This window comes from Saccoglossus kowalevskii, chromosome 9 (genome assembly GCF_978046115.1).
Source record: "Saccoglossus kowalevskii chromosome 9, keSacKowa6.1, whole genome shotgun sequence".
Taxonomy (NCBI): Eukaryota; Metazoa; Hemichordata; class Enteropneusta; family Harrimaniidae; genus Saccoglossus; species Saccoglossus kowalevskii.
The window spans coordinates 26252009-26277573 of record NC_140649.1 but is presented as its reverse complement, the minus strand read 5'-3'; the positions used below and the strand labels follow the sequence as shown (position 1 = coordinate 26277573).

Sequence of the window (25565 nt, the reverse complement as noted above, 5' to 3'; positions counted from 1 at the left end):
ATCCGATTAACGCGTAATGTTTAGAAATCTAGATGAAACTGTTTACAAACGTTTAACTGTGCATATCCGATTGTTTGCGTTGAATTCAATGTATCCACATTATCGACTGTGATAATATACATATATGGATATACTTTCCATCATATTTCCAGCGCCAGGTGTAGGTGTTGACAGAGTGATCGTAAATGTGCAGTCACCCGATTGTTACACGTCATCCGATTTGAACAACGTGAACATTGAGTGGTCTGTAAGTGTGCTATTGATATTAGTAGTACTAAGTAATCTGTGTGTTTGTTTGTTTATTTATTTATTTATTTATTTATTTATTTATTTATTTATTTATTTATTTATTTATTTATTTATTTATTTATTTATTTATTTATTTATTTATTTATTTATTTATTTATTTATTTATATGTATTTACTACCTGTGCAACTTTTTGGTGAAAAAAATTTCATTCATATGTCTCAATAAAGATACACAACACCTTCCCCTTTCTTATATTCTCTCTGTTTTACGAAGACTTTAGCATGAATCCTTGCTTGAATTGTTTAAATGAATAAATTCATTCGTCGATTGCTGTAATTCCATTGCAGCCCATAGACGAGGAAGATCATAATGGAGTGTTAACACGTTATGAAGTACACTATAGCTACAGTAATACCACTCTACAAATACAGAACATTACAGATGTCAATGCCACGTCTACACTGCTTACTGATCTATATAGATGGGAACAGTATTATATCACAGTCAGTGTCTGTACTAGTGCTGGATGTACGGAACATAAGGGTGCACCTTACGTTTTAGAACCCGATAAAGTAGGTAGGTTGTACATAAAAAATTACGAACCGAGGCTAATAACAACCAATATATTTAAATGTGCTTGTGTATGACGACAGAACAGCCTTGACTTTTTAACTAATACCAGTTTAGAAACTGATCTGATTTGATTTGATAGGGATAATGTGTCAATTCAATCGTCTTGGACAGATAATTACATACGATGATAGCAACGGACATGTTATGTGTTCTAGTGTGTATAACAACTGTTAGGCATCATTTATTCTGCAAGGAAACCTCGGAGCGGCAAATGGTATCATATTGACAATTATCGTACATGCATCTTGTAGTAGAGGTTTAAATGCTATACGAACAGTGGCGGTGGCACAGGAAGGCAGTATGGGGCGATCGCGCTCTCGAAATATGTTGGGCATCTCCCCATAAAATGGAGCTGAAACCCTAGGTGTCAACAAAATTTGCCCCTCAAAATGCAGGAAATAGCGTTTTGATTTTTAAGGGGAGGCATACCCCGGACTCCCTATGAAGGTTGCGTCTTCGGCGCAATAGATGATGAGTAGATCGCGCCCTCCATGCACAATTTAGTGTCGCCGACTCTGACCCTTAACTATGCAGACACTGATACAATAACAAAATGATTGATTTTGTTTATTTCCCACATAGTAATGAATATACACAGTTTTTAGCTTGATTTATGTTGTTTGCTTCGTGGTACAGGACTCGGACTTTCTGTCTGCATGCAGTTTGTAGCAGATGTTGGGAACAAACTAAACATATTTCTGAATGTCAGTTCTGGCTTGCAAGCCCCTTTTATCCAAGCATTGAATATGTTGCATTTTTTTTCTTGGTCTGTTAATGATTCACATAAACAAACTATATTCTATTGATCGAATTCACATTAACATTTTCTACGGCTGGTAAATCACATTTTGTTATCGTAAAGGGATGTATCAGCGTTATTCAAGCATCGGAAATATGAATATGAAATGAACTATTTATTCAATTACAAAGGTTATGTATTAACAGGTTTGGATCCCCCGGGTCATATCTTGGCCGAATACACTTCGACAAGCTCATTCAACGTGTCATGGATACCACCGGATAATGATGAATGTATAATTGGCTATCACGTTACATATAATAACAATCGGTCATCAATTTATAATATGTTTGTTCGTGATGACTTATATGTACATATCACCGATGTGCCGGCGTCTTATTACATGGTATATGTGTCTGCAGTGATATATTCTGATTTTAATTCATCTGTGAATGGTTCTCATGCAGTAACTGGTATAAACATTCGAGGTATGTATACTGTACTATATATATGTCTGCAGTGATATATTCAGATTACAATTCATCAGTGCTTGAGTACCATGCAGTAACTGAGATAAACAAAACTAGGTATATATACGATATTATACATGTTTTTGTGCAGTGGGGTCGATAAGTACTATTCTCATCACTACAAAGAAAAGAATAATCAAATTTGTAAACTTCTAAGCAACTTTCTTTGAATTTTCTGTCTTATTGAATCAGCAAACCTGTATTTGTATCATTACTTATGATTATTTTTCAGACTAAATAGTTGACATATTGATACTTGTAGCAAAGGAATTGTAATATATCGCTATTGGTTCAGTGTGCGACTGACAACAAATCGGATATGTCGGAAAATGCATCCTAGATAGAATAATTATGATAGCGTGTGCTTCTGTGCTTCAATCTGAAGAGCAATGAATTGATCACTAATCAATACCTCTATAGTAATGACTGGTTATAGATTGTTTTTGAGTGGTCGCCACTCTTCTTGAGTTTTATTTATTACGCGTTTATTTATAATTACATTATGTTTATTAATAATTACAACATTACGCATGTCGGTAAATGTCACCTTGGCACAAAAAGAATTTAAAATAAAAAGACAGCTCGTGTTGGTGCGTGCATCAGTCGAACTATAATATAATGTACATTAACTTTGATAGTTGAGAAAATCAATTAATTTGCTGTGTAGAATTGTAGATAGTTTCATTAAATTAGTTTCTACTTCACTAACAATTCCAGGTTTATACAATGCTCGTCCTAGGCACATTTACGCGTCTTGAAAATATAATACAATTTATTGATTGATGTACATTTGGGTGAACTCTGTTTAGTAACATACAACAGTTATATTTATTCAACAATTATCACAATTGCGTTGGTCTGAATGCTATTAAATTCTTGAACAAGGTAATTAAATACCATTCAAGTATACTAGTATTGGTTTTATTTTCACTTTCCCCTTTTAATCTATGTATCTCACTTTCTTCTAGTCGCAACAAACTCGAGTAAACTTTATTTGATAGCTGTAGTTCCTGGAATAATAGTTTTGATTTGCGTCCTGGTATTGATTTACCAATGTAAAAAAGATGCTGTCAAAACAATATTTGCCAATCCATTGCCTAGAAAGCAATGGAAAATATATGTGGTAAGTGTAAAACTGCAAACTCACTCGATATGATCTTTCACGGAAATAATAATTACAGTTATTGCGTATATTCGTAGCGGAAACTGACTTTTCAGATATATTAATTTGGGATATTATATTCTATTGCAGACAACATTATCGATGAAAGAATCGATTCCTGTTTATCGTGAAGAACCAAATGAAGAAGAGTATGACGCTCCTCGTTTCCTGCAAAATACACCTAGACAGACGTCGTCATCTTCATCATTTAATTTGTCTGAGTTGATTCGTAATACGAATACAGTGAATGGAAATGACGGAATTGAAATTGTAAGTGAGGTTGAACAGATGATAGCGGCTGGGACGGACGAGTCTGCAATCATAAAAACAAGTCCATCTATGAATTCTGATAATTATGTTCACAGACGAGACCAACTTTCAAGTCCAGCACTTGGCAGATCACATACTCTCACTCATGGCCAACTTTGTGACAGTTCTCTTAACTCCAGCTTTGATGAGAATGAAAGTGATTTAGAGAACACCATAGATTTGAACAGATTTTTAAATGAATCACTCAACGATATCAGTGACGTAAATCAAGGAGGACAACAACATTTTACTGGACATGGTCCCGAGTTATTGAACACGTCAGATGACGGAGGTATTTCTGACATTGCCAACAGTAACACACCTTCTAATTTGTTTAGTTACAGTAAAGTAACTGAAGCAGGCGATGGATATTCGTTATTTTGACAAAATAAAGCGACACGCAATGCTTATCAAAAGTCAATCATAATTAGATCTCCTGCTTGCAAATTCAAGGATGAGTAAATCACCTATGCACATTTTTGTTCATCCTTAGAAACAAATTCCCACCGAGGATTATAATGAACCATGTATCGAATCTAGACCTGAAACACTGACCAAAGATTCTTGTGTGATTGGTCAAATATTCACTGACCTTGAATTGTCAGACATTCTAGACTGTCAAGAGGATGACAATTCTTTGTCAGGCGACGAATTATGCTGCCAATCCAATGGAGTGTTACGAACAAAACGACTCAGTCAGGTTACGTTAAAGCGCGGTAGTCGTCACGCTGCGCATGTGCGACATTTGTGTTGATAAACACTGCTTTTCCCACAATCCAATGCGCTCTTCAAATGGAAATCACAAGTATGAGGTTTGACCTGGGCACGACTTGCACTGATTACCGGCGGTGACTCCTTCGATACCTTCCAATCACCTAATTAAAGCTTGGAACAGTCTTAGTTTATACTCGCTGATCTTCGCAACAGTTACAGTCGCCATCTTTGTTTATATGAAACCCATATATCTCGCGCATGCGTGGCGCGACGACTACCACGCTTTAAGTTGAACGACGAAGAACTATCAATGCAGTGTACGCGATAAGTGTTAGAGAGAAACCGCTCAATCCCATGGATTGCACCAAAGAATCATGAAACACTATTGTTTATGTTCTTTTCAAAGTTAATCTATCTTTTATTATCCATTGTAATTTTAATCCTGAACGTAAATTTGTTGTGAGTTTAGGCTAAACTGGAAGTGCACCTTTAATACGCGCCATACATAATACATTACACGATCTCTCGTTGGCGCTTTCCGTGTATAGCACATAGTTTTCTTTTCTGTGTGTATTTTATGTCTACGGTTCTAACTAGAATTTATAAAGGGAATTAGAAAACAGGATCAAATGCGGTTTAGTAAAACTGTTAATCATTTGTTTAATAGCTGCCTGTAATTTTTCTTGATGTTTGTTTTATGCATTAAAATTAGGCATTGTAAGAACTTGTATTGGAATTTCAAAATCATGTATATAGTATACATTGGCCAGTCATTTTTTCCAGTTATTTAAAAATAAATAGTAACATTTGTAGTAAGATTGAAGCACCTGGCCTACGAGTAATAAATTCACTATTTAATAGTTAATAGAGACTGTGACAGCGAATCTTTGCTGACCACATACTGCAAAGTCTATCATTAATTACAAGAGCCAGCAGAGACATTTTGATCCCTGGAATTCAATTTGAATCAGATGTATACCAGAATGTACCAGAGAAGTTTGAATGTGATCGGTCAAAGAGTGTTCAATAAGATAAGTTCTAAATTTTGCATCAAATGAAGTTGCAGAAGTAACAGGTGGGCGGAGTAAGGCAAATAGTAAGGTATCAACTGAAACTCTTGGACAAACTACAAAACACATCTCACTCTGTACCAACAATTGTTGATCCTAAATTCTCAGTAGGGAAAAAATCACAACTATTTATAAAAGTTAAAACAGAATTTTACCCACTGTTGTATGATACTTGTTTTGACCCACTCAATGTTATTGCTAATAGTTGCAAATTGTTAATTTGTGTTAATATTTGACCTGGGGATCAACACTAGTAGTTTCGACCAACAGGCCTAGATATTTCAGACCTTCTGACTCCTTGGATACATGTGTTAAATAATGGCTGTGAAGATGTTCAGTGACCACTAAATCCCGCATTGAGTAGATTATTGATTAGTCAGTTGGCGAATGCACTGTATTTATACAGGTTAGAGAAATAGTTGTGTCTGTAAATTGTTTGCTTAGAGAACAGTGCGATTCACGAGGGATGCGGCTTCATAACTTGCCACAAAACAGACAAACGCCTACTTACTATCACCCCTGATTTTTTGGCTCTATAATAAATTGTGCGAGAAAGGGGATAAAAATAACAGTTACATTAAACCATGCTATTTTTTTTTTACTTTTGGAGGCTTGTGTAAAACGCATACTGGATGCTGATGCTCAAGTCAATGACCCCCTTGTGGTTGCTGTTTGGTATAAAACTTGAATGAAGACACAATCTGTGAATATGAATCAAATTACAAGTAGCACCCAGTCCAGGAACGGGAACCAATTACCATTACTATCAAAAGAATACTTAACATGCATGGTATCACACAAAATATACTTGTCCAGGACCAAATTATAATTTATTCTGTAAATCAGAAGATTCCTCCCACATGTCAATAATGTGCTCTTGATTTTCAACTTTCATTTTCTTTGCATTATAATAAATTTTAAATTTGTTTATTCATGCTCGGTGACACCATAGATTTGTACATTAGTACAGCTCAGTATTGCTAGAAACGGCATGATCAATTCAAGCCATTAGCTGGTTTCTGGAAGTGGGAATTAATTTATTTTGACCTACTCCTACTTGCTTGGTGATCTTGCTGAATGAAATTTGCTCTTGCAGCAACTACTAGTGACCGGGTCATAAGGAAAGTAAATTAGGAAATATTCTCTAAATTGACTGGCTGGCTCACTACTTGCTAATAGTACTAAAACATGATTTTGGTTTGGCCTCCAGCCATTCATTAGGTTCTTAAATCACCTTTGATGGAATGAATACATTATTTTCGAAATAGTAGTATGTTTAAGTAATGCTTAAAAATTTAGATCAATACTGTAAAATGACTAATTTTCACTAGGTTAAAATTTCACTGATTTAGCATTTCAGGCATATTCAGTAGGTTTTAATTGGCTGTTTTATCATTGAGATAATGTGTTCTATAGGCTGTTTTACCATTGAGATAATGTGTTCTATGATGCTCAATTCACCAGGTTTTAATTTAACGCATTTTCCAGTCAAAACAAAATTAAAACCCAGTGAATAATTAAGAATTTTACAGAAACACAACTTTTGTAGTAGTGCTAACTATATGCCTTTACTTTTATGCACACAAGATTTAGGAATTCTGAAGCTTTTTACTGTTGGATTTAGAGTCAGCTCCACATACATCACACAACTTAAAAGGTGGTAGACGTTGCGCCACGCATGTCTGACATTTGTGTTGATAAACATTGAGTATCCCATAATCCAAGGCACTTTTCCAATTGTACGAGCACTAGTCACTACAGACTACTTTTTCGATACCTTCCAAACATCCTCTCAGTTTTTACTAGTTGGTGTGCGCAACAGTTTAGATGAGACCCATATCGCGACGACTATCCGCCCTTTACCATTCAGCAAAATTTCAGCTGGCTTAAAGATAGCTTAGGTTGTTTTCAAAACCCCCATACATAAAGATCATACAGAGATAACTGCCTTTGTATGCATATCACAACACTAATTAAGGTAAATACTAGAAAGAATAGATTCAAACTATTGATGACAAAATTCTTTGAAGTTTGCATGAAATGGCAAAGCCAGCTAAGAGCCTCGTTGGGAGTTGGGTCATTCTCTGACTGTACTGTACAAATTAAGTGTATTTTCCATGACAAGAAATCTAATTTTCAATTGATTTTATTTTCAAACAAAAAATAAATTCAAATAGAAAAAAAAATGAATCAGTGATTGCTTCTCTTAAACAGTGTAGTACCCATGTAGCAATATAAATGTTTCATGAAAACGGCAGTTGAGCTAAATATACAACTGCAAATAGTACAACTGTGTTTGGCCGACAAATTACAGTCTCAAATTTAAGATATATCTTTTAAGTGTAGTATCTGTTCTTAAGCTAGAAATCTGACATAAAAAAATTGAAATTACTACTAACACAGAATCTTCATGCATTCGGAAAGGAATAGTGAGAAGGAAATTCATACCAATGTCAAATCATAAAATAATGCATTGTATTATCATTAAGGGATAATTTGATGCACTTTTGCAATTATTTTCAAATTTGTAATCCATGTAAAACTGATCTAAAATTATCTGTTAACCCAAACGAGTAAACATGCGTTGAATAATTTGCCACAGCAAGCAAATTTATCAATTTACAGGCGTCTTGTTGTTATTTACATATTTATACCATGAACATTCTACCTCCTGTTCGTTCATTTGGCACTACAATGGTACTTTTAGCCCAGTATTACATGGATTCAGATGAATGAAAAAACTGACAAACTATGGAGACCTTGAGCAGCGAAGAAACCCTGGTAATGATTTACAATTCTAGAAACTGTGATAATCATAGTCCGAGTAGTACATGGAGTACTTGGTGACTCCTAAAGTCCCCTCACAAGAGAATGATGTGGTTCATCTGGCGGAATAATGTGTAGTAACTGCTTATAAAAACTTCTCATAAACCCATTATGTGTAGTATCTATTTACATTGTAACTTATCAGACTAAATATATGATATAAATGCAAATCATTATAATTTTGGTATTTTCTGAATGTTACCATCGGCAACACGTCAATGTCAGTTTGGGTTAGATTTGCTAATCTTCATCCATCTCCTCCTCAGTGGCATTCATAGCGTACCCACCTACAATATAGAAAAACAACAACATATATTTATGGTATTTTCTTCAATACACAGCACAACTTGTCAGGGAGTTGTCAGATCTTTGTGGTACATTCAAAGCATCCCACAGTCACCATAATGCAGATGATCTATGATCAGACACCGTATTCTATTTAACATGATCTATGAAACAGTGTTCAACATGATCTATGAAACAGTGTTCAATATGATCTATGATATGATCTATCATAGTGTTCAATAAGCTCTTTGACACAGTGTTCGATAAGCTCTTTGACACAGTGTTCGATAAGATCTTTGACACAGTGTTCAATAAGATCTTTGACACAGTGTTCAATAAGATCTTTGACACAGTGTTCAATAAGATCTTTGACACAGTGTTCAATAAGATCTTTGACACAGTGTTCAATAAGATCTTTGACACAGTGTTCAATAAGATCTTTGACAGTGTTCAATAAGCTCTTTGACACAGTGTTCAATAAGATCTTTGACACAGTGTTCAATAAGATCTTTGACACAGTGTTCAATAAGATCTTTGACACAGTGTTCAATAAGATCTTTGACACAGTGTTCAATAAAATCTTTGACACAGTGTTCAATAAGATCTTTGACACAGTGTTCAATAAGCTCTTTGACACAGTGTTCAATAAGATCTTTGACACAGTGTTCAATATGATCTGTGACACAGTGTTCAATAAGATCTATCATACAGTCTTCAATATGATCTATCGTACAGTGTTCAATATGATCTATGACAGTGTTCAATATGATCTATGACAGTATTCACTAGGATCTATCATACAGTGTTCAATATGATCTATGACACAGTGTTCAATATGATCTATGACACAGTGTTCAATATGATCCATGACAGTGTTCAATATTATCTAAGACAGTGTTCTATATGATCTATGACAGTCTTCAATGTGATTTATGACACTGTTCAATATGATCTATCATACAGTGTTCAATATGATCTATGACAGTGTTCAATATGATCTATCATACAGTGTTCAATATGATCTATCATACAGTGTTCAATATGATCTATCTCACAGTGTTCAATATGATCTATCACACAGTGTTCAATATGATCTATCACAGTGTTCAATATGTTCTATGACACAGTGTTCAATATGTTCTATGACATAGTGTTCAATATGATCTGACAGTGTTCAATATGATCTATGACACAGTGTTCAATATGATCTATCATACAGTGTTCAATATGATCTATGACAGTGTTCAATATGATCTATGACAGTGTTCAATATGATCTATGACACAGTATTCAATATGATCTATCACACAGTGTTCAATATGATCTAAGACAGTGTTCAAAATGATCTATGACAGTCTTCAATGTGATCTATGACACTGTTCAATATGATCTATGACATTGTTCAATATGATCTATGACATTGTTCAATATGATCTATGACAGTGTTCAGTATGGATGCATGCTAAACGTCACAGGTGTATTTTGATAATACACAACTTGAAAATATTACTGCATTTAATTTCAAGTAGCTTAAATAAAATTAGTTATTTTTATTTTATGATTGGTTTTCTGGTTGTTAGAAGGTCCTCGATTGTGTTTTTAAGATTGTTTTGCCACATCATGAGAGACCATGGGGAGTAAAACATTGCATGACAAGGTGAATAAGGGTCTATAACAATTCTCCTTGTTGTAACTCTGGTTTGCCTGCATTACAAATCTTTTACCATGTACCGATAACCGAACACCATAGCCCCGTTGTTTTCTGAGATACCTGTGGAAAACAAATCTGGTAGCATTACTAGCATTACAAAAATAAGCTGATACAATTTACACTGTATCTTGTTTTCCAAGCATAAATAGCAAATATAGGTAATACTACTAATAATATTTCTCCTTCAAATTAGATCCTTGCCATAGTCTCAAAAAACTGTGCATAAAAATAAAATTCAACTGATTGAAAGCTGTATTTACAGTAATCAGCGTTAACAATGTTAATATGTGCTTTACCTCATTTTGATTTTTGGCGATCCGCTCCGCTAGGATTGCCCTTATAATCACTTTTATCATTTTGTGTGTGGTTGTGCGTGTAATTTACAGTGTTTTCGCGTGTTATTTCTTCTGTGATTTTTTTGGCGATTTCGCTCAAACTTGGCAGGTAGGTCACACCTTCACCCTAGTTACTAGGAAAAATCTGAAAAAAATTTTTGGCCCACCGTTGCCATAGCAACATCCCAAAAACTTATTTTTGGATAGCTTCGCGCCAAATGTATCTCTTTCTACAAATTTAAGATAAAACACTTCAGACATAGCTCATTCTACTCAGCTTGAGTGTGGGCACAAAGTTACTATTTGAATTTTTGATATCTTTTTTTATTACCGAGAAATTTGACCCCAAAGTTGGGGTAACTTTTCACCAGCAACAGCTTTTAAAACCTGTGATTTTTTCGGCTCGGCTGATTTTGTTCATACTTCACAGGTAGGTCATACCGTCACTAATTGGAAAAAAAAAATCCTGGCTCACCACTGCCATTGCAACATCCAAAAACTGATTTTTGAATACTATTACCTCCTACCAGTTTTGTAATAGCAGTGTTCAAATGATCATGCTTTTTATTTTGGCTACGTTTTGCACTGGTAAGAGATCACCGGCGCCGACATTGTTACACTGTATCAACATAATCCCAACGCAACTTTGAATGAACTGTAAATGCGACCTTCATTCTAGAAAATACTATTGCAAAATGGTTGGAAATAATAAATGTAACAGCAGGATACGTCCTAGTAATAAACTAAGTGACTTCTAAAGACTGAATGGTTTTTGCGAACTTTGCCCATTTAGTTATAAACCGACGTTAGCTTCACGTTTATGTCACACTATGGAAACAGCCAAAAACATGTTGCTTTTTTTTGAGCGGAGCGATCGCCAACCAGCCTACCGACTTGTTATAAATGTTTATTACGTCCAAAATATGAGACACTAATTAGCATAATCCAGTATTCAGTCATCATGGAGGTAAATAGGTATAGGTCTTCAAATAATTTGCATATGAAGTAATTTGCATATATAGAAATTTGCATATAATGCAATTTGCATAAAAATAATTTGCATATAAAGTTATTTGCATTTTGCAGATAAAAGATTTGTTAAGAACCCTGCAACTTTACCATTATAGATGTAGATATGGCATAACATAGTACATGAAAGTAGTGAATTCAATACTTTTGATGTCAAACGTATTTAAATGCTAGTGTTTGGTCATTTAATTTTACCTTCTTTCTTATCAGGTTTTCTCTTATCTTTGCCGGGTATGTGTCCAGTTCGTAACATTTGATTCAATCGTTCTACTTCCTCAAGTGTCTTGGCATTAGCAATGGCTTCCTGAAAAACAAGATTGATAATAATAAAGGGGCAATCAAAGAAAATTTAATCATTATTAACAATGAAATAAAAAGCAGTGTAAACAATACAGTCATTAACCCCTTGAATGTCAAAGTCATCGTTAGTCACTTTACAAAGTAAACATGCACAATTTGATTCAAATTTTTGGAGAAACAATCAAAACAAGTAGAACATATGTCCATTTGGTCAAAATTAATGAAGAAATCATTGTAAATGTTGCACTACAATGTTGGTGATCAAAACTGAGGCATTCATTCATAAACATATTCCTGCGGAAAACCTCAATGGATAATCAAAATGAAAGGGAAAAACAATGTCAGCATTGCATAACATAACACGCTAACAATTCTATTGTCTTTCCTAGTAAAATGAAAAAAAAAAGATAGATAATTTGCATAAGCAGGTGTGAAGTTCCGTTTAAATTTAACATGTTCTCAGCTGTTTCCAGATTATATCTCTGGGTTCACAGGGATATAAGGTTGCGGAGTAACTAATCACTAAACAAAGAAAGGATAATTGCATGATATACATGTGTCATGAATGAAGGTAAGATCTTGCAACAACAAAAATCTGATCAATATGATTCAAAAATAAGACTGGAAAGCAATTTTTTTTCTTTCTAAAATGTTAGTACATGAATTTTGCAGGTATAAGCAATCCACCACTAGAGGGCGCTGTGCATTGGCTTATCAGTTACCAGTAGTTGGAAAGGAAAGATCGACCAGCATTTGGCCTAATATAGGTAATACATACTCTGATGGCGGCCACATCATCAACAGACGGACCAGTCTTCTTCTCTACTAATCCAGCTCCTGGTATAAACCTGCAAGATCATAGTAAAACTATGGTTACCTTTCTAATTATATTGAAGTGTTCTTATGATAAAAACCTGCGATTGGAAACCATTTAAAACAGGCTTTGACAATGCACAGTTCCTTTGTTGATTTTACTATTAATTGTCTCTGCATTCTGTCACATGTACATGCCTAAGAAAGGGCCCATTGTATATCAATTTCAATACAGTATCATGGAAGTGCATTGATTGACACAATGTGACCGACAAGTAAAATCATAACTACAGACTGAGAAACTATCATGGAAAGCACAACAAAAAAATGAATGTCGGCAATTTTTGTTCTAATCTAAAAAAAAATATGGCGTGCACCTGTATCAAAAAAAGCATAACTCATGACCCTCATACAAAGTTTGTATTAATAGGCCCTGTTCATGTCCGAGAAATGGTTCTGGACATGTTTACAGAATGCGATTTTGGGATGTTTAGGATTCAGGAAATTATATCAAATCACAAAGTATCACACTGTATGCTAATACAGTGTGATACTTTGAGTATAGTACTTGTGTAAAAACTTTCAACAGAATCGCAAAAAAAAAAAAAAGAGATGCATCGTAACCCAACATGTATGATCCTCATACAAAGTTTGAATGAAATCACACTTTCCATTTAAGTATCACAATTTAGCAAAGTTGAGAACTGAAATGACCACCAGTAATTCCGAAATGATTCCAAGTTAAAAGTAAATACTCGTAGTACTAAAAACAGAAATATTCAAGTCCAATTCAAGTACAGTCAAACCTGTGTTAACGACCACCTGGATACAGTGGCCACCTGTCTATAGCGGTCACAACCGAACAGTCCCTACAAAATTTACATGTAAAACACCCTGTATATAAGCGGCCACCTGTCTAATGCGGCCAACGGCCAGGCTTCAGCGGCCACAGTGATCAGTTGAACTGCATATAACGGAAATAGTTCCCGGATGTCTTGCAGAGTACTGCTTTAAACCTCAGACAACTACTAGTATATAAGCTCCAAAGATCACAAAGGACAAAGTTAGCATGTTTTATTCAGTTTACCACGTACGGCCAACACACCGTACCAATAGCCTGGGAACGCCAAAAACATAATTAAAAATTTGAAAATGTCCTGATGAAAACATGCTGTCATTAATGTTTTGTTGAAATATGTATACCACAGGAATAACTTGGACAGAAGTGCTTTGTACCTGGGGTTTTGTTTAATGAATCAAGCAACCACAACAATGACGACCCGCAAACATTTTGTGAATTGCCGGGCACAGTCTGCCAGGGTGAATCGGAATGCCGACGGTAAATCCCAGATCGAACTGATTACCAAAAAAAAACATAACTCACTCATTATTTAGTATCGATATTTATTCACTTTGAACTCCTATAAATATCGACAAATACGCATAAGAAAAAAAATCAACTCAACGGCCATGCCTGTTGTTTATCCATTCAAATAAATTATGCCAACTAGCCTTGCGCATGTGCGTTCTTGTTCTTTCGGGGCTTATGATAACTCGGGTCAAAAAGAAGAGTCGCTTCCGTTACTGCCTATCGATCACTGTGAGGGAATATGTGTGCAGTATCGTCTCGTTGTCCACTAAATTTGTTCAACAATTTTTTTTTTGGTCGCTACTGCCTCGGTACATGTAGCAATAGATGCTTTTAACAATGATGTTAAATTGACGTCAGTTCTCCGGCCAAAGTCTCCAGGCATATTTCACAGGTTTCTATTGTTGCAGCAGTACGCACGATGACATGGAAGTCGTCCAGATTTCGATTGCGCAAAGTAATCTTTGATTTTGCAAGTGAGGTAGGTCAGGAAGATTTTTTGAAAAAAATAAAGAATTTGCTATAGCCCAGGGACATTCCGACTAATTAGAACAGTTATGAGACAAAATAAATATTAAAAGAAACATACAAATTCAAAATAGCTAAGCAAAGCAAGCTGAGTGATTCATTCAATGCCAAATTAATATTCATGAATAAATTAGTGAACCTGTATAGAAAGGCCACCAGTCTATAAAGGCCTAAGTCTCAAAGTCCCATGGGTGGCCAACTATAGACAGGTTTGACTGTATCAGATATCATTAAACGTTTCACATGAAAATAAGAATTGTATCAAGGTGGTCACATAAGTAACCACAAATATAATATTCTTTAAAAGTTTTTGCATAGAATGGCGTGCATCATTTCAAATTTATATTAATATGATACCAGAATTTCAGGTTCATGGGTGGAATTTCAGCAAAAACCATGATTATGCAGCTCAGAGTGACCCGTCAGCTGAATCAACTTTCCTTAAAATTGTCAATACCAGGTAGTTGAATTGGCGTTAAACATCTGTGATGATTGTGTTCACTGTATGAATCTCACAGTTAGACACATTTTTCAACTGGTACTTAACTCTATGTGTAAAATAGCTTTGCGTTTCAATGTTTTAAATTTACTATGGGTTCAATTGTAGAACGAGATCTGTCTTAGAAAAGTGCTACAGTGGAAATGTGCTACATACATGTATATCTAAATATGTCTTAACTAGTTGCAATGGTTTCTTTGATAGTAAAACCAGAATTTAAAAGACTGCACATTTTGCATTGAACATCCATGTACAATCAACATTCTGGGTTTTTTTCTCAGTAATATCCAACAATGCGACTAGTGCATTTCTGGGCCCTGGTAATTTGAAGCCATAAATTTAACACCTAGATGTTGACACATTGACAACTACAGTGCTGTATTCTGCTCACAAAATAATTAACCAAATTTGTGTGATCTTTAATTTCTAAGCTTGTACCATATACTATGGAATACTTTATTTTCGCTGGAATTAATTTTCGCTGAAAAGGCTTTTTGGGCATTTTGCTTGGAATTTATTTTCACTGATTTTTGATGAGATTAATGTGAAATATAGGAAAAAAAGTATATTCGCTGGATTTTATTTTCACGGAATCATCCCTTCAGCGAAAATAGTGAAAATAAATTCCAAGCGAAAATAAAGTATTCTACAGTATATGAATACCGGTAAATGTAAATTGATGAGTAATCACTTACGTTTGTGATTTTTTTCCGATGTCTTTCGCTAACTGATGTCCTTTCTGTCCCTTGAATACCTTCCTAGCTTGTTCTCTTTCCTATTGTAACAAACAGAAAATGTTAGTTACTACTGTAAAATGTGTATTAAAAGCAGCGGCTTCTATTAAAATGGTACAATGCAACAGAGGGCATGCTTCTATTAGAGAATCTACACATATGAGAATAGTCAATTTTTGGTTCTCAATTGTTCAAATTGCTTCTATTAGAGATGCGGCTTCTAATACAGATTTTACGGTACATGTATATCAAACACGCACGTGTTAAGATTGTACCAGGCTATGACTGACAACATACAAGGGTTTTTCTAAAAAAAATGTTAGGAGGGAGCATACCTCTGAAGAGAGTAATTATAAATCCAAAATGTTCAGAAATTTAGAATTATGAACTGTTGAGTAATACTGTAAAATACTTTATCTTACTGCAATTCATTTTCGCTGAAAAGACTTTTTTGGGCGTTTCGTATGGAATTTATTTTCACTGATTTTTGAACAGCACTATATTAGGAGTGATCAGTACCATTTTCAAAATGATAACCGGATGTTTTTTTAAGAAATATCATGAAAAATAGTGAAAATTTTAATTTTGCTTTCTATGGTGAGATTATTTATATCTCAAAATTTTGCTCTTGAATGGAAAAGCCGTATACAAATGTATTATTACTGATAAGAAATCTAACTTTGCATTTAAAAAAAAATTACATACAATTTAGTGATAGTCTATTATATACAATGGAAAGTAATCTCCCATGATGCATTGTATGCATGTGCATACATGCTCTGTTGACGCAAAATTTGAATTAATCTCATGGCCTTAATGTCGCAAAAAGATTGATCAATTTTCTTTCATCTGTTGAATGTCAATTGATGAACATTTTGTTGAACAATAATACGACATAAGTGAAAATACAGCATTACACCAGGAGCAGGATATGACATGAATACGAAATGAACATCATGGATTATGTTTCTTTTTATCCGGTACTCATTTTTTTTCAGTGGAAACACTGATTATATATTCGGGATGCACTTTGGCATGTATGCAATAAGTACTTTTATTTTTCAAACTACATGTATCAAACTGGCAGATAAACTGGGGCATAACATATTTTTTAACTTTGGTTATCTTAGCACATTTTCGTTAGAACACTACCATGGCAACACTGACTGAAATGAAAGTACTATGATTCCCAAGCCTGTTTAATAGACAGACAACTTTTACTTTGGATTTTAACCACCTCACACAAACTAACCTTCATTCTGATTTTCTGGAAATCCAATAACTTGAGTTGTGGTAGTTTGCTTATGACATACAGGCGGTAATGTTTCTTGCTTATAACTGGATTATTTAACAAACTACAAAATATAAGTGTTGATATTATTTGATAATCTTGATACAAGAACACAGTGAACATTTCAGAAATGTCACACCACCATACTTCATATAGTATACTTTATTTTTGCTTGGAATTTATTTTCGCTATTTTTGCTGAAGGGATGATTCCGTGAAAATAAAATCCAACTAATATACCTTTTTTCCTATATTTCACATTAAACTCATCAAAAATCAGTGAAAATAAATTCAAAGCAAAAGACCCAAAAAGCCTTTTCAGCGAAAATTAATTCCAGCAAAAATAAAGTATTCCACAGTACATGATTCACTAGTTCAAGTTCAAGCATTTTTCGTGGCCTAGTTATAGTGGCGCGTTTATCTTATTAGCCATGCAAATTTATTCACAAATCACTGATTTTGAATGTACAATACAGTAATACAACATATTGGAAAAAACATATGGATTTTATTTTCACTGAATCACCTCTTCAGCAAAATTAGTAAAAATAAATTTCAAAACACAAATATAGGCTGGCTTTACAGGAAACAAGAAAAGCAAAAAAATCTGACCATTTGTCAGTATAAGCTCTTAAGCACCAAAGTTATTTTTTTGTAATGTTTCACAAATAAATCTGTAAATTTTTTAACTATTATAGACTTGTAAACAATTGACATTAACAATATTCATCAAAATATACAAAAACAGAGCACCAAAATGTTGGTGGGAAAAATCATCTAAATTCAAAGTAAGCAGGTAAAAATGTTTTTTTCTAATCAGCCAAATAAATTTACAGTCAAAATCCGCTTAATTGCTTTCACTGTACTACCATACAATAATCACAGGTCTCCGAGAGATCAGATCGCGGACAAATTCTACACTGATGATTTATCATGATACTTACCTCAAAACTCGCAGGGTTTTAACACTAGCCAGTGGGTCGAGATCACCCTGCGAAGAAACACAACAATAAATAAACATACTGGGTACGAGTTAGATTGGTTTACTGAACATATACATATGCATCATACTATTTTTTCACAATATGACATGATTTTCAGATATGACAAGATATCTTACCCATATCAAGCAATGTTAAATGGCTCAAATTCTTAGTTTTTTGGTAATTTTTTTACATGAAAAGTAGTTCCATGACCATGTGTTTTTATGATTTTATGTTTTTCATTTAGTGATTCTATTTTATAGTTCTTGCGCGTTCTTACGTTCCTATGTTCTATCTGTATGTTTAAACATTTTCTTCTATGCTATCGATAATAGTTATTTAGGACTACGATTACCAAATATTATCTTCTATATATCATGTTTTTATGAGAATTTTGTTATATGCACTTCTATTGGAGATAAGGACAAATATGGTTTACTGAACTTGGTGCCTCAATTTTATTTTCTGTCAGAAGCACAGCATCTCTGGTTTAATGATATATGTAGAAGGCTCCAGCAATTGACAGTGTGGTGGTGGTGGTGGAATTACATGTTTTATCGCATACTTGTGTGTGTGTGTGTGTGTGTGTGTGTGAGTGCGTGTTTATGCAAGAATCATTATGTGTGAAGTAATCCTATTCTATTAGTATCTTACCAATTCCTGAACACTGTTATTTGTCAGAATAAGCTCTTCTATTTGAGGTAAATTTTCTTGCAGATTTTCGGCAAATCGACTGAAAGAAAAATAAAGAAATAAGGAATCAATTAGAACATTAATTATTTTTTTAAATGGAGACACCTATACTATTATCAGAATATAGATGGTCCAACAGTGCCGTCGGCATTTAGACACTTACACCCAGAAGATGAGCCTAGTATCTGGTCTCTGCAAGGTTTCTAAAACCTATACAACAAATGCCTAGAAACCATAGTACTATTAGCCATGCAATATGTACATGTATTCAAATACCACAGAGGTTTTAAAAGTATCAGCAATTAAATGTATGACGGAGAACAATAAATCAGTACACATCAAAACTTGAATTAGACTATGAAATCTTTGCTGCAGACTATGTATCCATTTATAGAGTTGTAATCAACACATAACTTACCATACTCTGTTATTGTTCAGGAGTAGACATCTAAGTCGTTTTAGAAGAGGAAAACCATCAATTTTACGGATATCATTATCAGACAGATCAATACAATCAAACTGGTCCTACAGGGTAATTATAATTAATATAATATCTTTATTTCGTACTGTGGCTATTGGCTTATGAACAGATACAAATAAATACATAATAAATTAGATTGGAATGGTCGCAGAAAAAAGTAAAGAAAAACAAATATAAAATCATAATACATAAAATTTGAATAATTAAGTGTTCTCTCTAAGCATAAGTTGTTTTACTTGAATGTTATAAAATATAAATTTACCAAGGTTTAATTGTATATATGTGGTTTGATTACGAAATAATGAAATAAACTTTATCTCTGTACATGTAGGTAGGGATTAGTAGTACTGTGCAATAAACTTCGACCTTAGAGAGTTATATTTGGGACAATACATGTACTAATGTAAAGTGGTATTCGTCCACAATTACATTACAGCCATAAAGACACTAATGAGTACATAGAGTAATATACAATACATGAAACTGACAAGCTCATCCTCCATCTTTTTTTTTTAATTTTAAAGTGTTTGTTTTTTTTACTTCTTTACAGCCAGTACGTGTTTAAGGCAAAATGGAATCATTTCCTATAACATTGTTGCACTGTGCATACACAAGACCCTCATGTAACTATGTAATTACTACTACTAGGATGATTGGAATGCATCAGAGTAATCCAACTATTACATAGCGTCCAGGAAAAATATCACATTCTTGCTGCCACTGGGAGAGTGCATTGAATTGGAGGACAAATCATTGTTCTCATACATGTACATGTGTGGTGCAACAACAGCATTGATGCCATTTAAAGGGGTACTTCCAGTTAAGCCTGATCTTACAACAAATTTACTTTCTGGATTAAAATTACAATGGATAACAAAAGATAGATTAAGATTGTAAACAATATAAACAATAGTGTCCCATGATTCTTTGGTGCAATCCCTGGGCTTGGAAGGTTCCCTTTAAATATATATTCATAACACTTTGTACTCATATTTATTAATTTATCTTATAATTTTTCCAGTTCCAATCTACCATTCTAATCTCTAGTTTTTAACTGAGTAGCATGTCTTAGTGAAAATTACTCAGTTTGTCCTTGATGAGTCAATACCCTTGATAATTTGTGATTTTTGCTTGAATCCCAACACCTGCAATGTAACAATTGGATTTCTACCAGTGTTTTTTCCACGGATACAGAGCTTTGTTTTACAACTACAATGCTATCTATTATCTTGACTGTCAAAGTGATATATTTCTGTTATTAAGTTCATGTGGTGCAAAGTACTGTAATAAGTATGTTAATTCATTATTTCCATTATGAATAATTATGCAAATTCCAATAGTTTCAATTTCTGGGGATGATACTACCAAATCTAATTATACCGGTAGAGGAAAACTACGAAAAACAAAATCATCCTACCAGTGTAGCTCCCAAGTTTTCAATCACTGGAATCTTGTACCCTAAAAAATTAAAATAAATTGAAAATCATATATATCATGAATAATTAATAGCAATGAATATGGCTCAGAATAGGCCAGCCATGGTAACTTTGCATCAGACCACAGTGCCATGTCTCTGTTCTGGGACATGTGTACACCACATCCACAATCCAGCGTTAGTGATGGAAATTATTGATGTACCGGTATACACCAAATAACTAACCACACTACAACTGTCATAAGCTAGTATCATTTATAATCAAGAAGTTGACAACAAACAAGCACAATAATAATATGCGTCTTATACTCAGCATACAAAACTAAGGCATACATGCTGGCCAACAAGTATGCTCCTAGATTCTGTTGATGACAATGAAATGATAAATACTGTTCAAAATGACAAACATTTATTATGGAGTATAGAGGTCTAGAGCAATCTCTTGAAAATACATGTATGATCTTATCGATAAAATCTATACATACATACATGTAAGAAATATAATATCAACTATTTAAAAAAATCATTACCAAAAAACCAAATGCAAAATGGTGACAATGATACTTGTATTTTCCGCCTTATGACAAGATTGTTTTGCTTAATCAATGCATGACACATATTACAAATTAGTAAATTAGTGTTAAAGAAAGGTATGGAACAATGAATGTTACCAATCTCCATTTTAATTCTATGGTGTACCCTACACACCTGCCCTTTTAAACCAAGTGTCTTAACACTTACTTCAAAATTATCAAAACGTAACTTACTATGATGTCATACTTGTAGTTTGTTTACATGTACGCATCAAGATGTGCATTGTGATGACGGCGTTGCTATATATACTTGTTCACTAATAAAGACTTTTTGGAGTATTTTCTTCAGGTTTAGGCAATGCGAGTAGGTATTTTTTTTCAAATTATTAACGTCATTGTGAAGTTTATTCATCAAAGTATTTGGTAATGCATGTACAATTTGTATTACAGGGATTTTTTTTAAACAAGGGAAAAGGGGCTCAGTGCCATCATGTCATGGCCTTGCGCCCCCTTACTCCTGGGAGCAGATCCTCCAGCAATCATAACATTCTGATTGACAAGGGATCACTTGTGGCTACAGTCTTCAACTGTGACCTGTCTGCTAGTAATTTTGACCCCAAGGAAGCCATAGAATGCTCCATTTTAACTCAGAATTATCAAAAACTCCACACCCTGGTAGGGAGAACCCTATCTCCCCCACTTGGTGGCGCCGCTGAATTGCAGTGCTCCTTCTTGCAGTTTTTTTCTAGAAAAAAACATGGTTTTACAAATTTAATTTTCAAGAGATTACTACGGACCTACATTAACTCAGCATGCATGCATCTATCAATTTGTTTTGTGCTCTTATATTTTTTAGGGAGTCAACAACATTTAAGCAGGACCATGGTCAAAACATTTTTAACTTGCAGGGTCTGTAATTGATCAACTTGTTGAATAGTGGCGAACATTGCCTATACTTACTAATATACAAATGTACCTGAATACAAACTTGATCTGAGCATTATGTTCTATTTATTTGGTATTTATCGATACAAAACTGAACCAGGAATGTCCAGCAGTTATGGTCATAAACACGACACGCACTCAAACGTGTGAAGTATTAGAAGCTGTGAACAATGACTGACAATGTTGTATCATTCCGTCTTTGTCGCATTTGGAGGATCCTGTCGTACTAGGCTATTCTGAATTATAAGCACTGTCCACTGATCTTTATTCATGTCATTGCAATTACGACTTATCGCACTATATACTACAAACTGGAACATAATTCCGGATACATTTGATAACGTTTACCTCTCAGATCCAGTTCCCGGTCCCGCACTGGATTCGTGTGTTGTGCTGAGGTTTGAATCAACTCCGGCGTCAACTTCACCATATTTCAACGAATGTATAGGTTTTTAGATTCACAAGCAATGTTAGACGGTGGAACGTCAGTGCAATGTGTCTCTAACCGCGGTTCGGTTGAAAAAAGGTAGCTAGAATTGCAAGTTTTCAGTCCGATTATCCACACACTCAATCATTCAATACAAGTACCTACGAACAAACAACGTGCGTGCTACGCATGCGCAGAGAGTGTCTTGTTCTCGACTGTATGGTGGTAGAGGGCGCGATCACTGGAAATTTGACCTTATAAACGAACTACTTAGAGAAAGCGACGTAGTAAACTTTATCACGTGTTGTACATTACAATTATACACATAATATACACTTGTTGAGTGGATTTACCAGAAACCTCGAAAACACCGGAACGTCAAATTAAAAATAATAACAAAGAATATGCGAGGCGATCTCACTGCATACAGCTTCTAGAATCCATGAACGGGGAAAAAACAAATCCATACAGAAAAACAAAATGGTCGCCATAATCCACTTGATATGGTCTTTCGCATAATTTTAACTAACAATAAGTTATAAAACAGTTGAAGGAAAACAGGACTTTATGTTGTTTTTTAGAGTCATTATGAAAATCATCATCACTTAATGTGTACTGTATCAATTACATTACGAATTGCAATATTTTCATACATAAACATGATGAGACTGTTGATATTCGATGAAATCGCGAAATAACGAATTAGAAAAATCCTGATGAAATATGTAGAACTCCTCGTAAACTTAAATACAAAAAATGCTAATACCGACCTAAACGAGGGATGTAAAATGTGTACATTATGTTCGGTTATTGGCAAGATGAGTAGCTTGCGAATTCCATAGTTTTTGCATGTTATTAATATTGTTATTATGTTTGCAAAACAATGAGCTATACTGCAATACTGCTGGTTGTTGTTGTTTTTTGTCAACAGTAAAAATCATACCCAGCTTAAGAAGTTTCCATGGAAAACCGCAATATTTGAGTTCAACAAAATCTATATCGATTCTGTAAATGATTCAGATTCAGGTTTGGAGCCATGCGCGAAATAGACTTTCAAACTCAGCGTACAAACGATGACGGCGAACTGATTAATTAGGGCAACGGGTAACCATACGGCTGCTCTAGCTATTCGATAGAGGCATGCGTGACAGGATTCTAGTAATGCTGATTACAAATTAAGTTTGAAAACCCATTAGATTCAAACTCGTGATCGGACTAAATCCATTTTCAACATACGGCATGTACGAATTTGAATTAAAGAAAAAGTCACATTTCGAGCGAAAAAAAATGAAATACAAAAATGTTCGAGTAATCCACCATACTAACGTTTGACATGGTCACAATCAAACAAATTCATTTCTGATTTGAGCACCCCCTTCAAATATAGTAGAATATTCGATATGCAAACAATGGTGTATTTGGCTGAGCCAAAATAATGAACGATTTGTACATAACGGCAATTTTGAGAGATTTCATATTTAACGATATTTTGTGTGGGGGTGAATGAGTTAATCAATTATATTAATTATCTGGGAATTTATTAGAAAAATTACCGCTTATTTTTTGTGTTAATTTGTCATTGCACACCAAAATTGGCATTCACATCGAAAATATTGGTATCCATGATATTTTCAGCTTTTGATGTGTGTGTAGGTCTGTGTGTGTATGTGTTATTTAGTAAGTATTTACTAGTACTCCAATTTTTAACAGCACAAACCATTTTAAATATTAACAGGTTTTACCAATAATAGACCTTTGGTATGAAATTCAAATATTTGTTTTTTTCAAAGAACAAATTAAAGCATTTTACAATGTATTTATCAAATCACAGATAAGTGGATAACAAAATAAGAGAATGAAATGAGCGAAACTAACATTCCGATCAAGTCTTATTGAGCGGAATCCATACAAAATGCTGCAAAAGGATTAATTATTCACTGGGTTTTAATTTTGCTTATTTCGCTGACTGGAAAATCATGATGCGCTAAAATAAAACCCAGTGAATATGTAAAATTGAGCATAGAACACATTATCTAAATGATGAAACCGTGAATTTAAAACCCACTGAATATGCCTGAAATGGTAAATCATCGAAATTTAAACCCAGTGAAAATTGGTAATTTTACAGTAATTAATATAACACTTTTTTTGTATTTTTTAATGTATTCTGTACAGAAAGTATTACCAATCTCTCAAAAAATGTGACATGTACTTTCACAATACTAAGTGTATTTATTGTCCTGGTACTAGTTAATGCAAGTTTACTTACTCGCGTTGTTGTAGATTAAACTCAAGCTGAAAGCATGTATTTCTGCACACAGAGGGCGTCATTTCTAATATCAGTCCGCATGGAACAGCAGAAGTAGACAACTAAAACAATATCAGTGGTAAGACAGTAAAACTTATATATTTACTATAACAGTAGACTGTCGACAGTCGGCCGTACCTAATATTAATCTGTTATTATTAATAAATATTGTGTATAGACGTAATAGCCGTGAATAAATTGCGAACGCCAGGACAAGAAGTATCGGGTGCTGTTAAGCACGACAGTCTTTTGGAACTAAAGTCCACCCGTGAATTGGTTCGCATTTCCCATCAAACGTCTTTGGCGTTTGAATGTCCAGAAAACACAATTAAATTAGGCTCGAGGACTGTCGACAGTCTAAAAAAATAGAACATCATTGTGTACGTTTTTTGGCGATAACAGTAGCCCGACAACCGTTATAAAACGAATATACAAAATAGTGTTTCCATAATCATTTTATATGAACCGTTTTAATAACCTTTTTTTTTTATAAATTTGTAGTTGAAATTGTGTTTCCGAAATTCTTATGACCACTTTGCAAGGTTTCCGAGATTTAATTATTTAAATAATAATTAATGTAAAAATACATGAAAGTACGATTTTTTATAGCGGGCATTTGTTATTCGATAGTCTT

General features: G+C 34.1%; 1 protein-coding gene and 2 long non-coding RNA genes across 3 annotated transcripts; 2 read left to right on the top strand and 1 right to left on the bottom strand.

Moving 5' to 3' along the window:
- Window positions 1–158: 158 nt before the first annotated feature.
- On the top strand, window positions 159–1956 carry LOC146739113 (uncharacterized). The gene is made up of 3 exons (XR_014930604.1): window positions 159–247; window positions 598–826; window positions 1829–1956. It is a non-coding gene; the product is annotated as an uncharacterized LOC146739113 (long non-coding RNA).
- A 1130-nt stretch (window positions 1957–3086) lies between these two features.
- On the top strand, window positions 3087–3568 carry LOC146739112 (uncharacterized). The gene is made up of 2 exons (XR_014930603.1): window positions 3087–3275; window positions 3405–3568. It is a non-coding gene; the product is annotated as an uncharacterized LOC146739112 (long non-coding RNA).
- Window positions 3569–7537: 3969 nt separating this feature from the next.
- On the bottom strand, window positions 7538–22798 carry LOC100369819 (U2 small nuclear ribonucleoprotein A'-like). Its single transcript, XM_085503352.1, has 10 exons — window positions 22545–22798; window positions 20701–20741; window positions 19221–19327; window positions 18764–18842; window positions 18071–18117; window positions 17089–17191; window positions 15798–15877; window positions 12672–12741; window positions 11789–11897; window positions 7538–8520 (listed from the first exon to the last, which is right to left on the bottom strand). Exons 1-10 carry the CDS (start codon window positions 22624–22626, stop codon window positions 8474–8476), a joined length of 765 nt encoding a protein of 254 aa, XP_085359478.1. The 5' UTR covers window positions 22627–22798; the 3' UTR covers window positions 7538–8473.
- Window positions 22799–25565: the final 2767 nt, after the last annotated feature.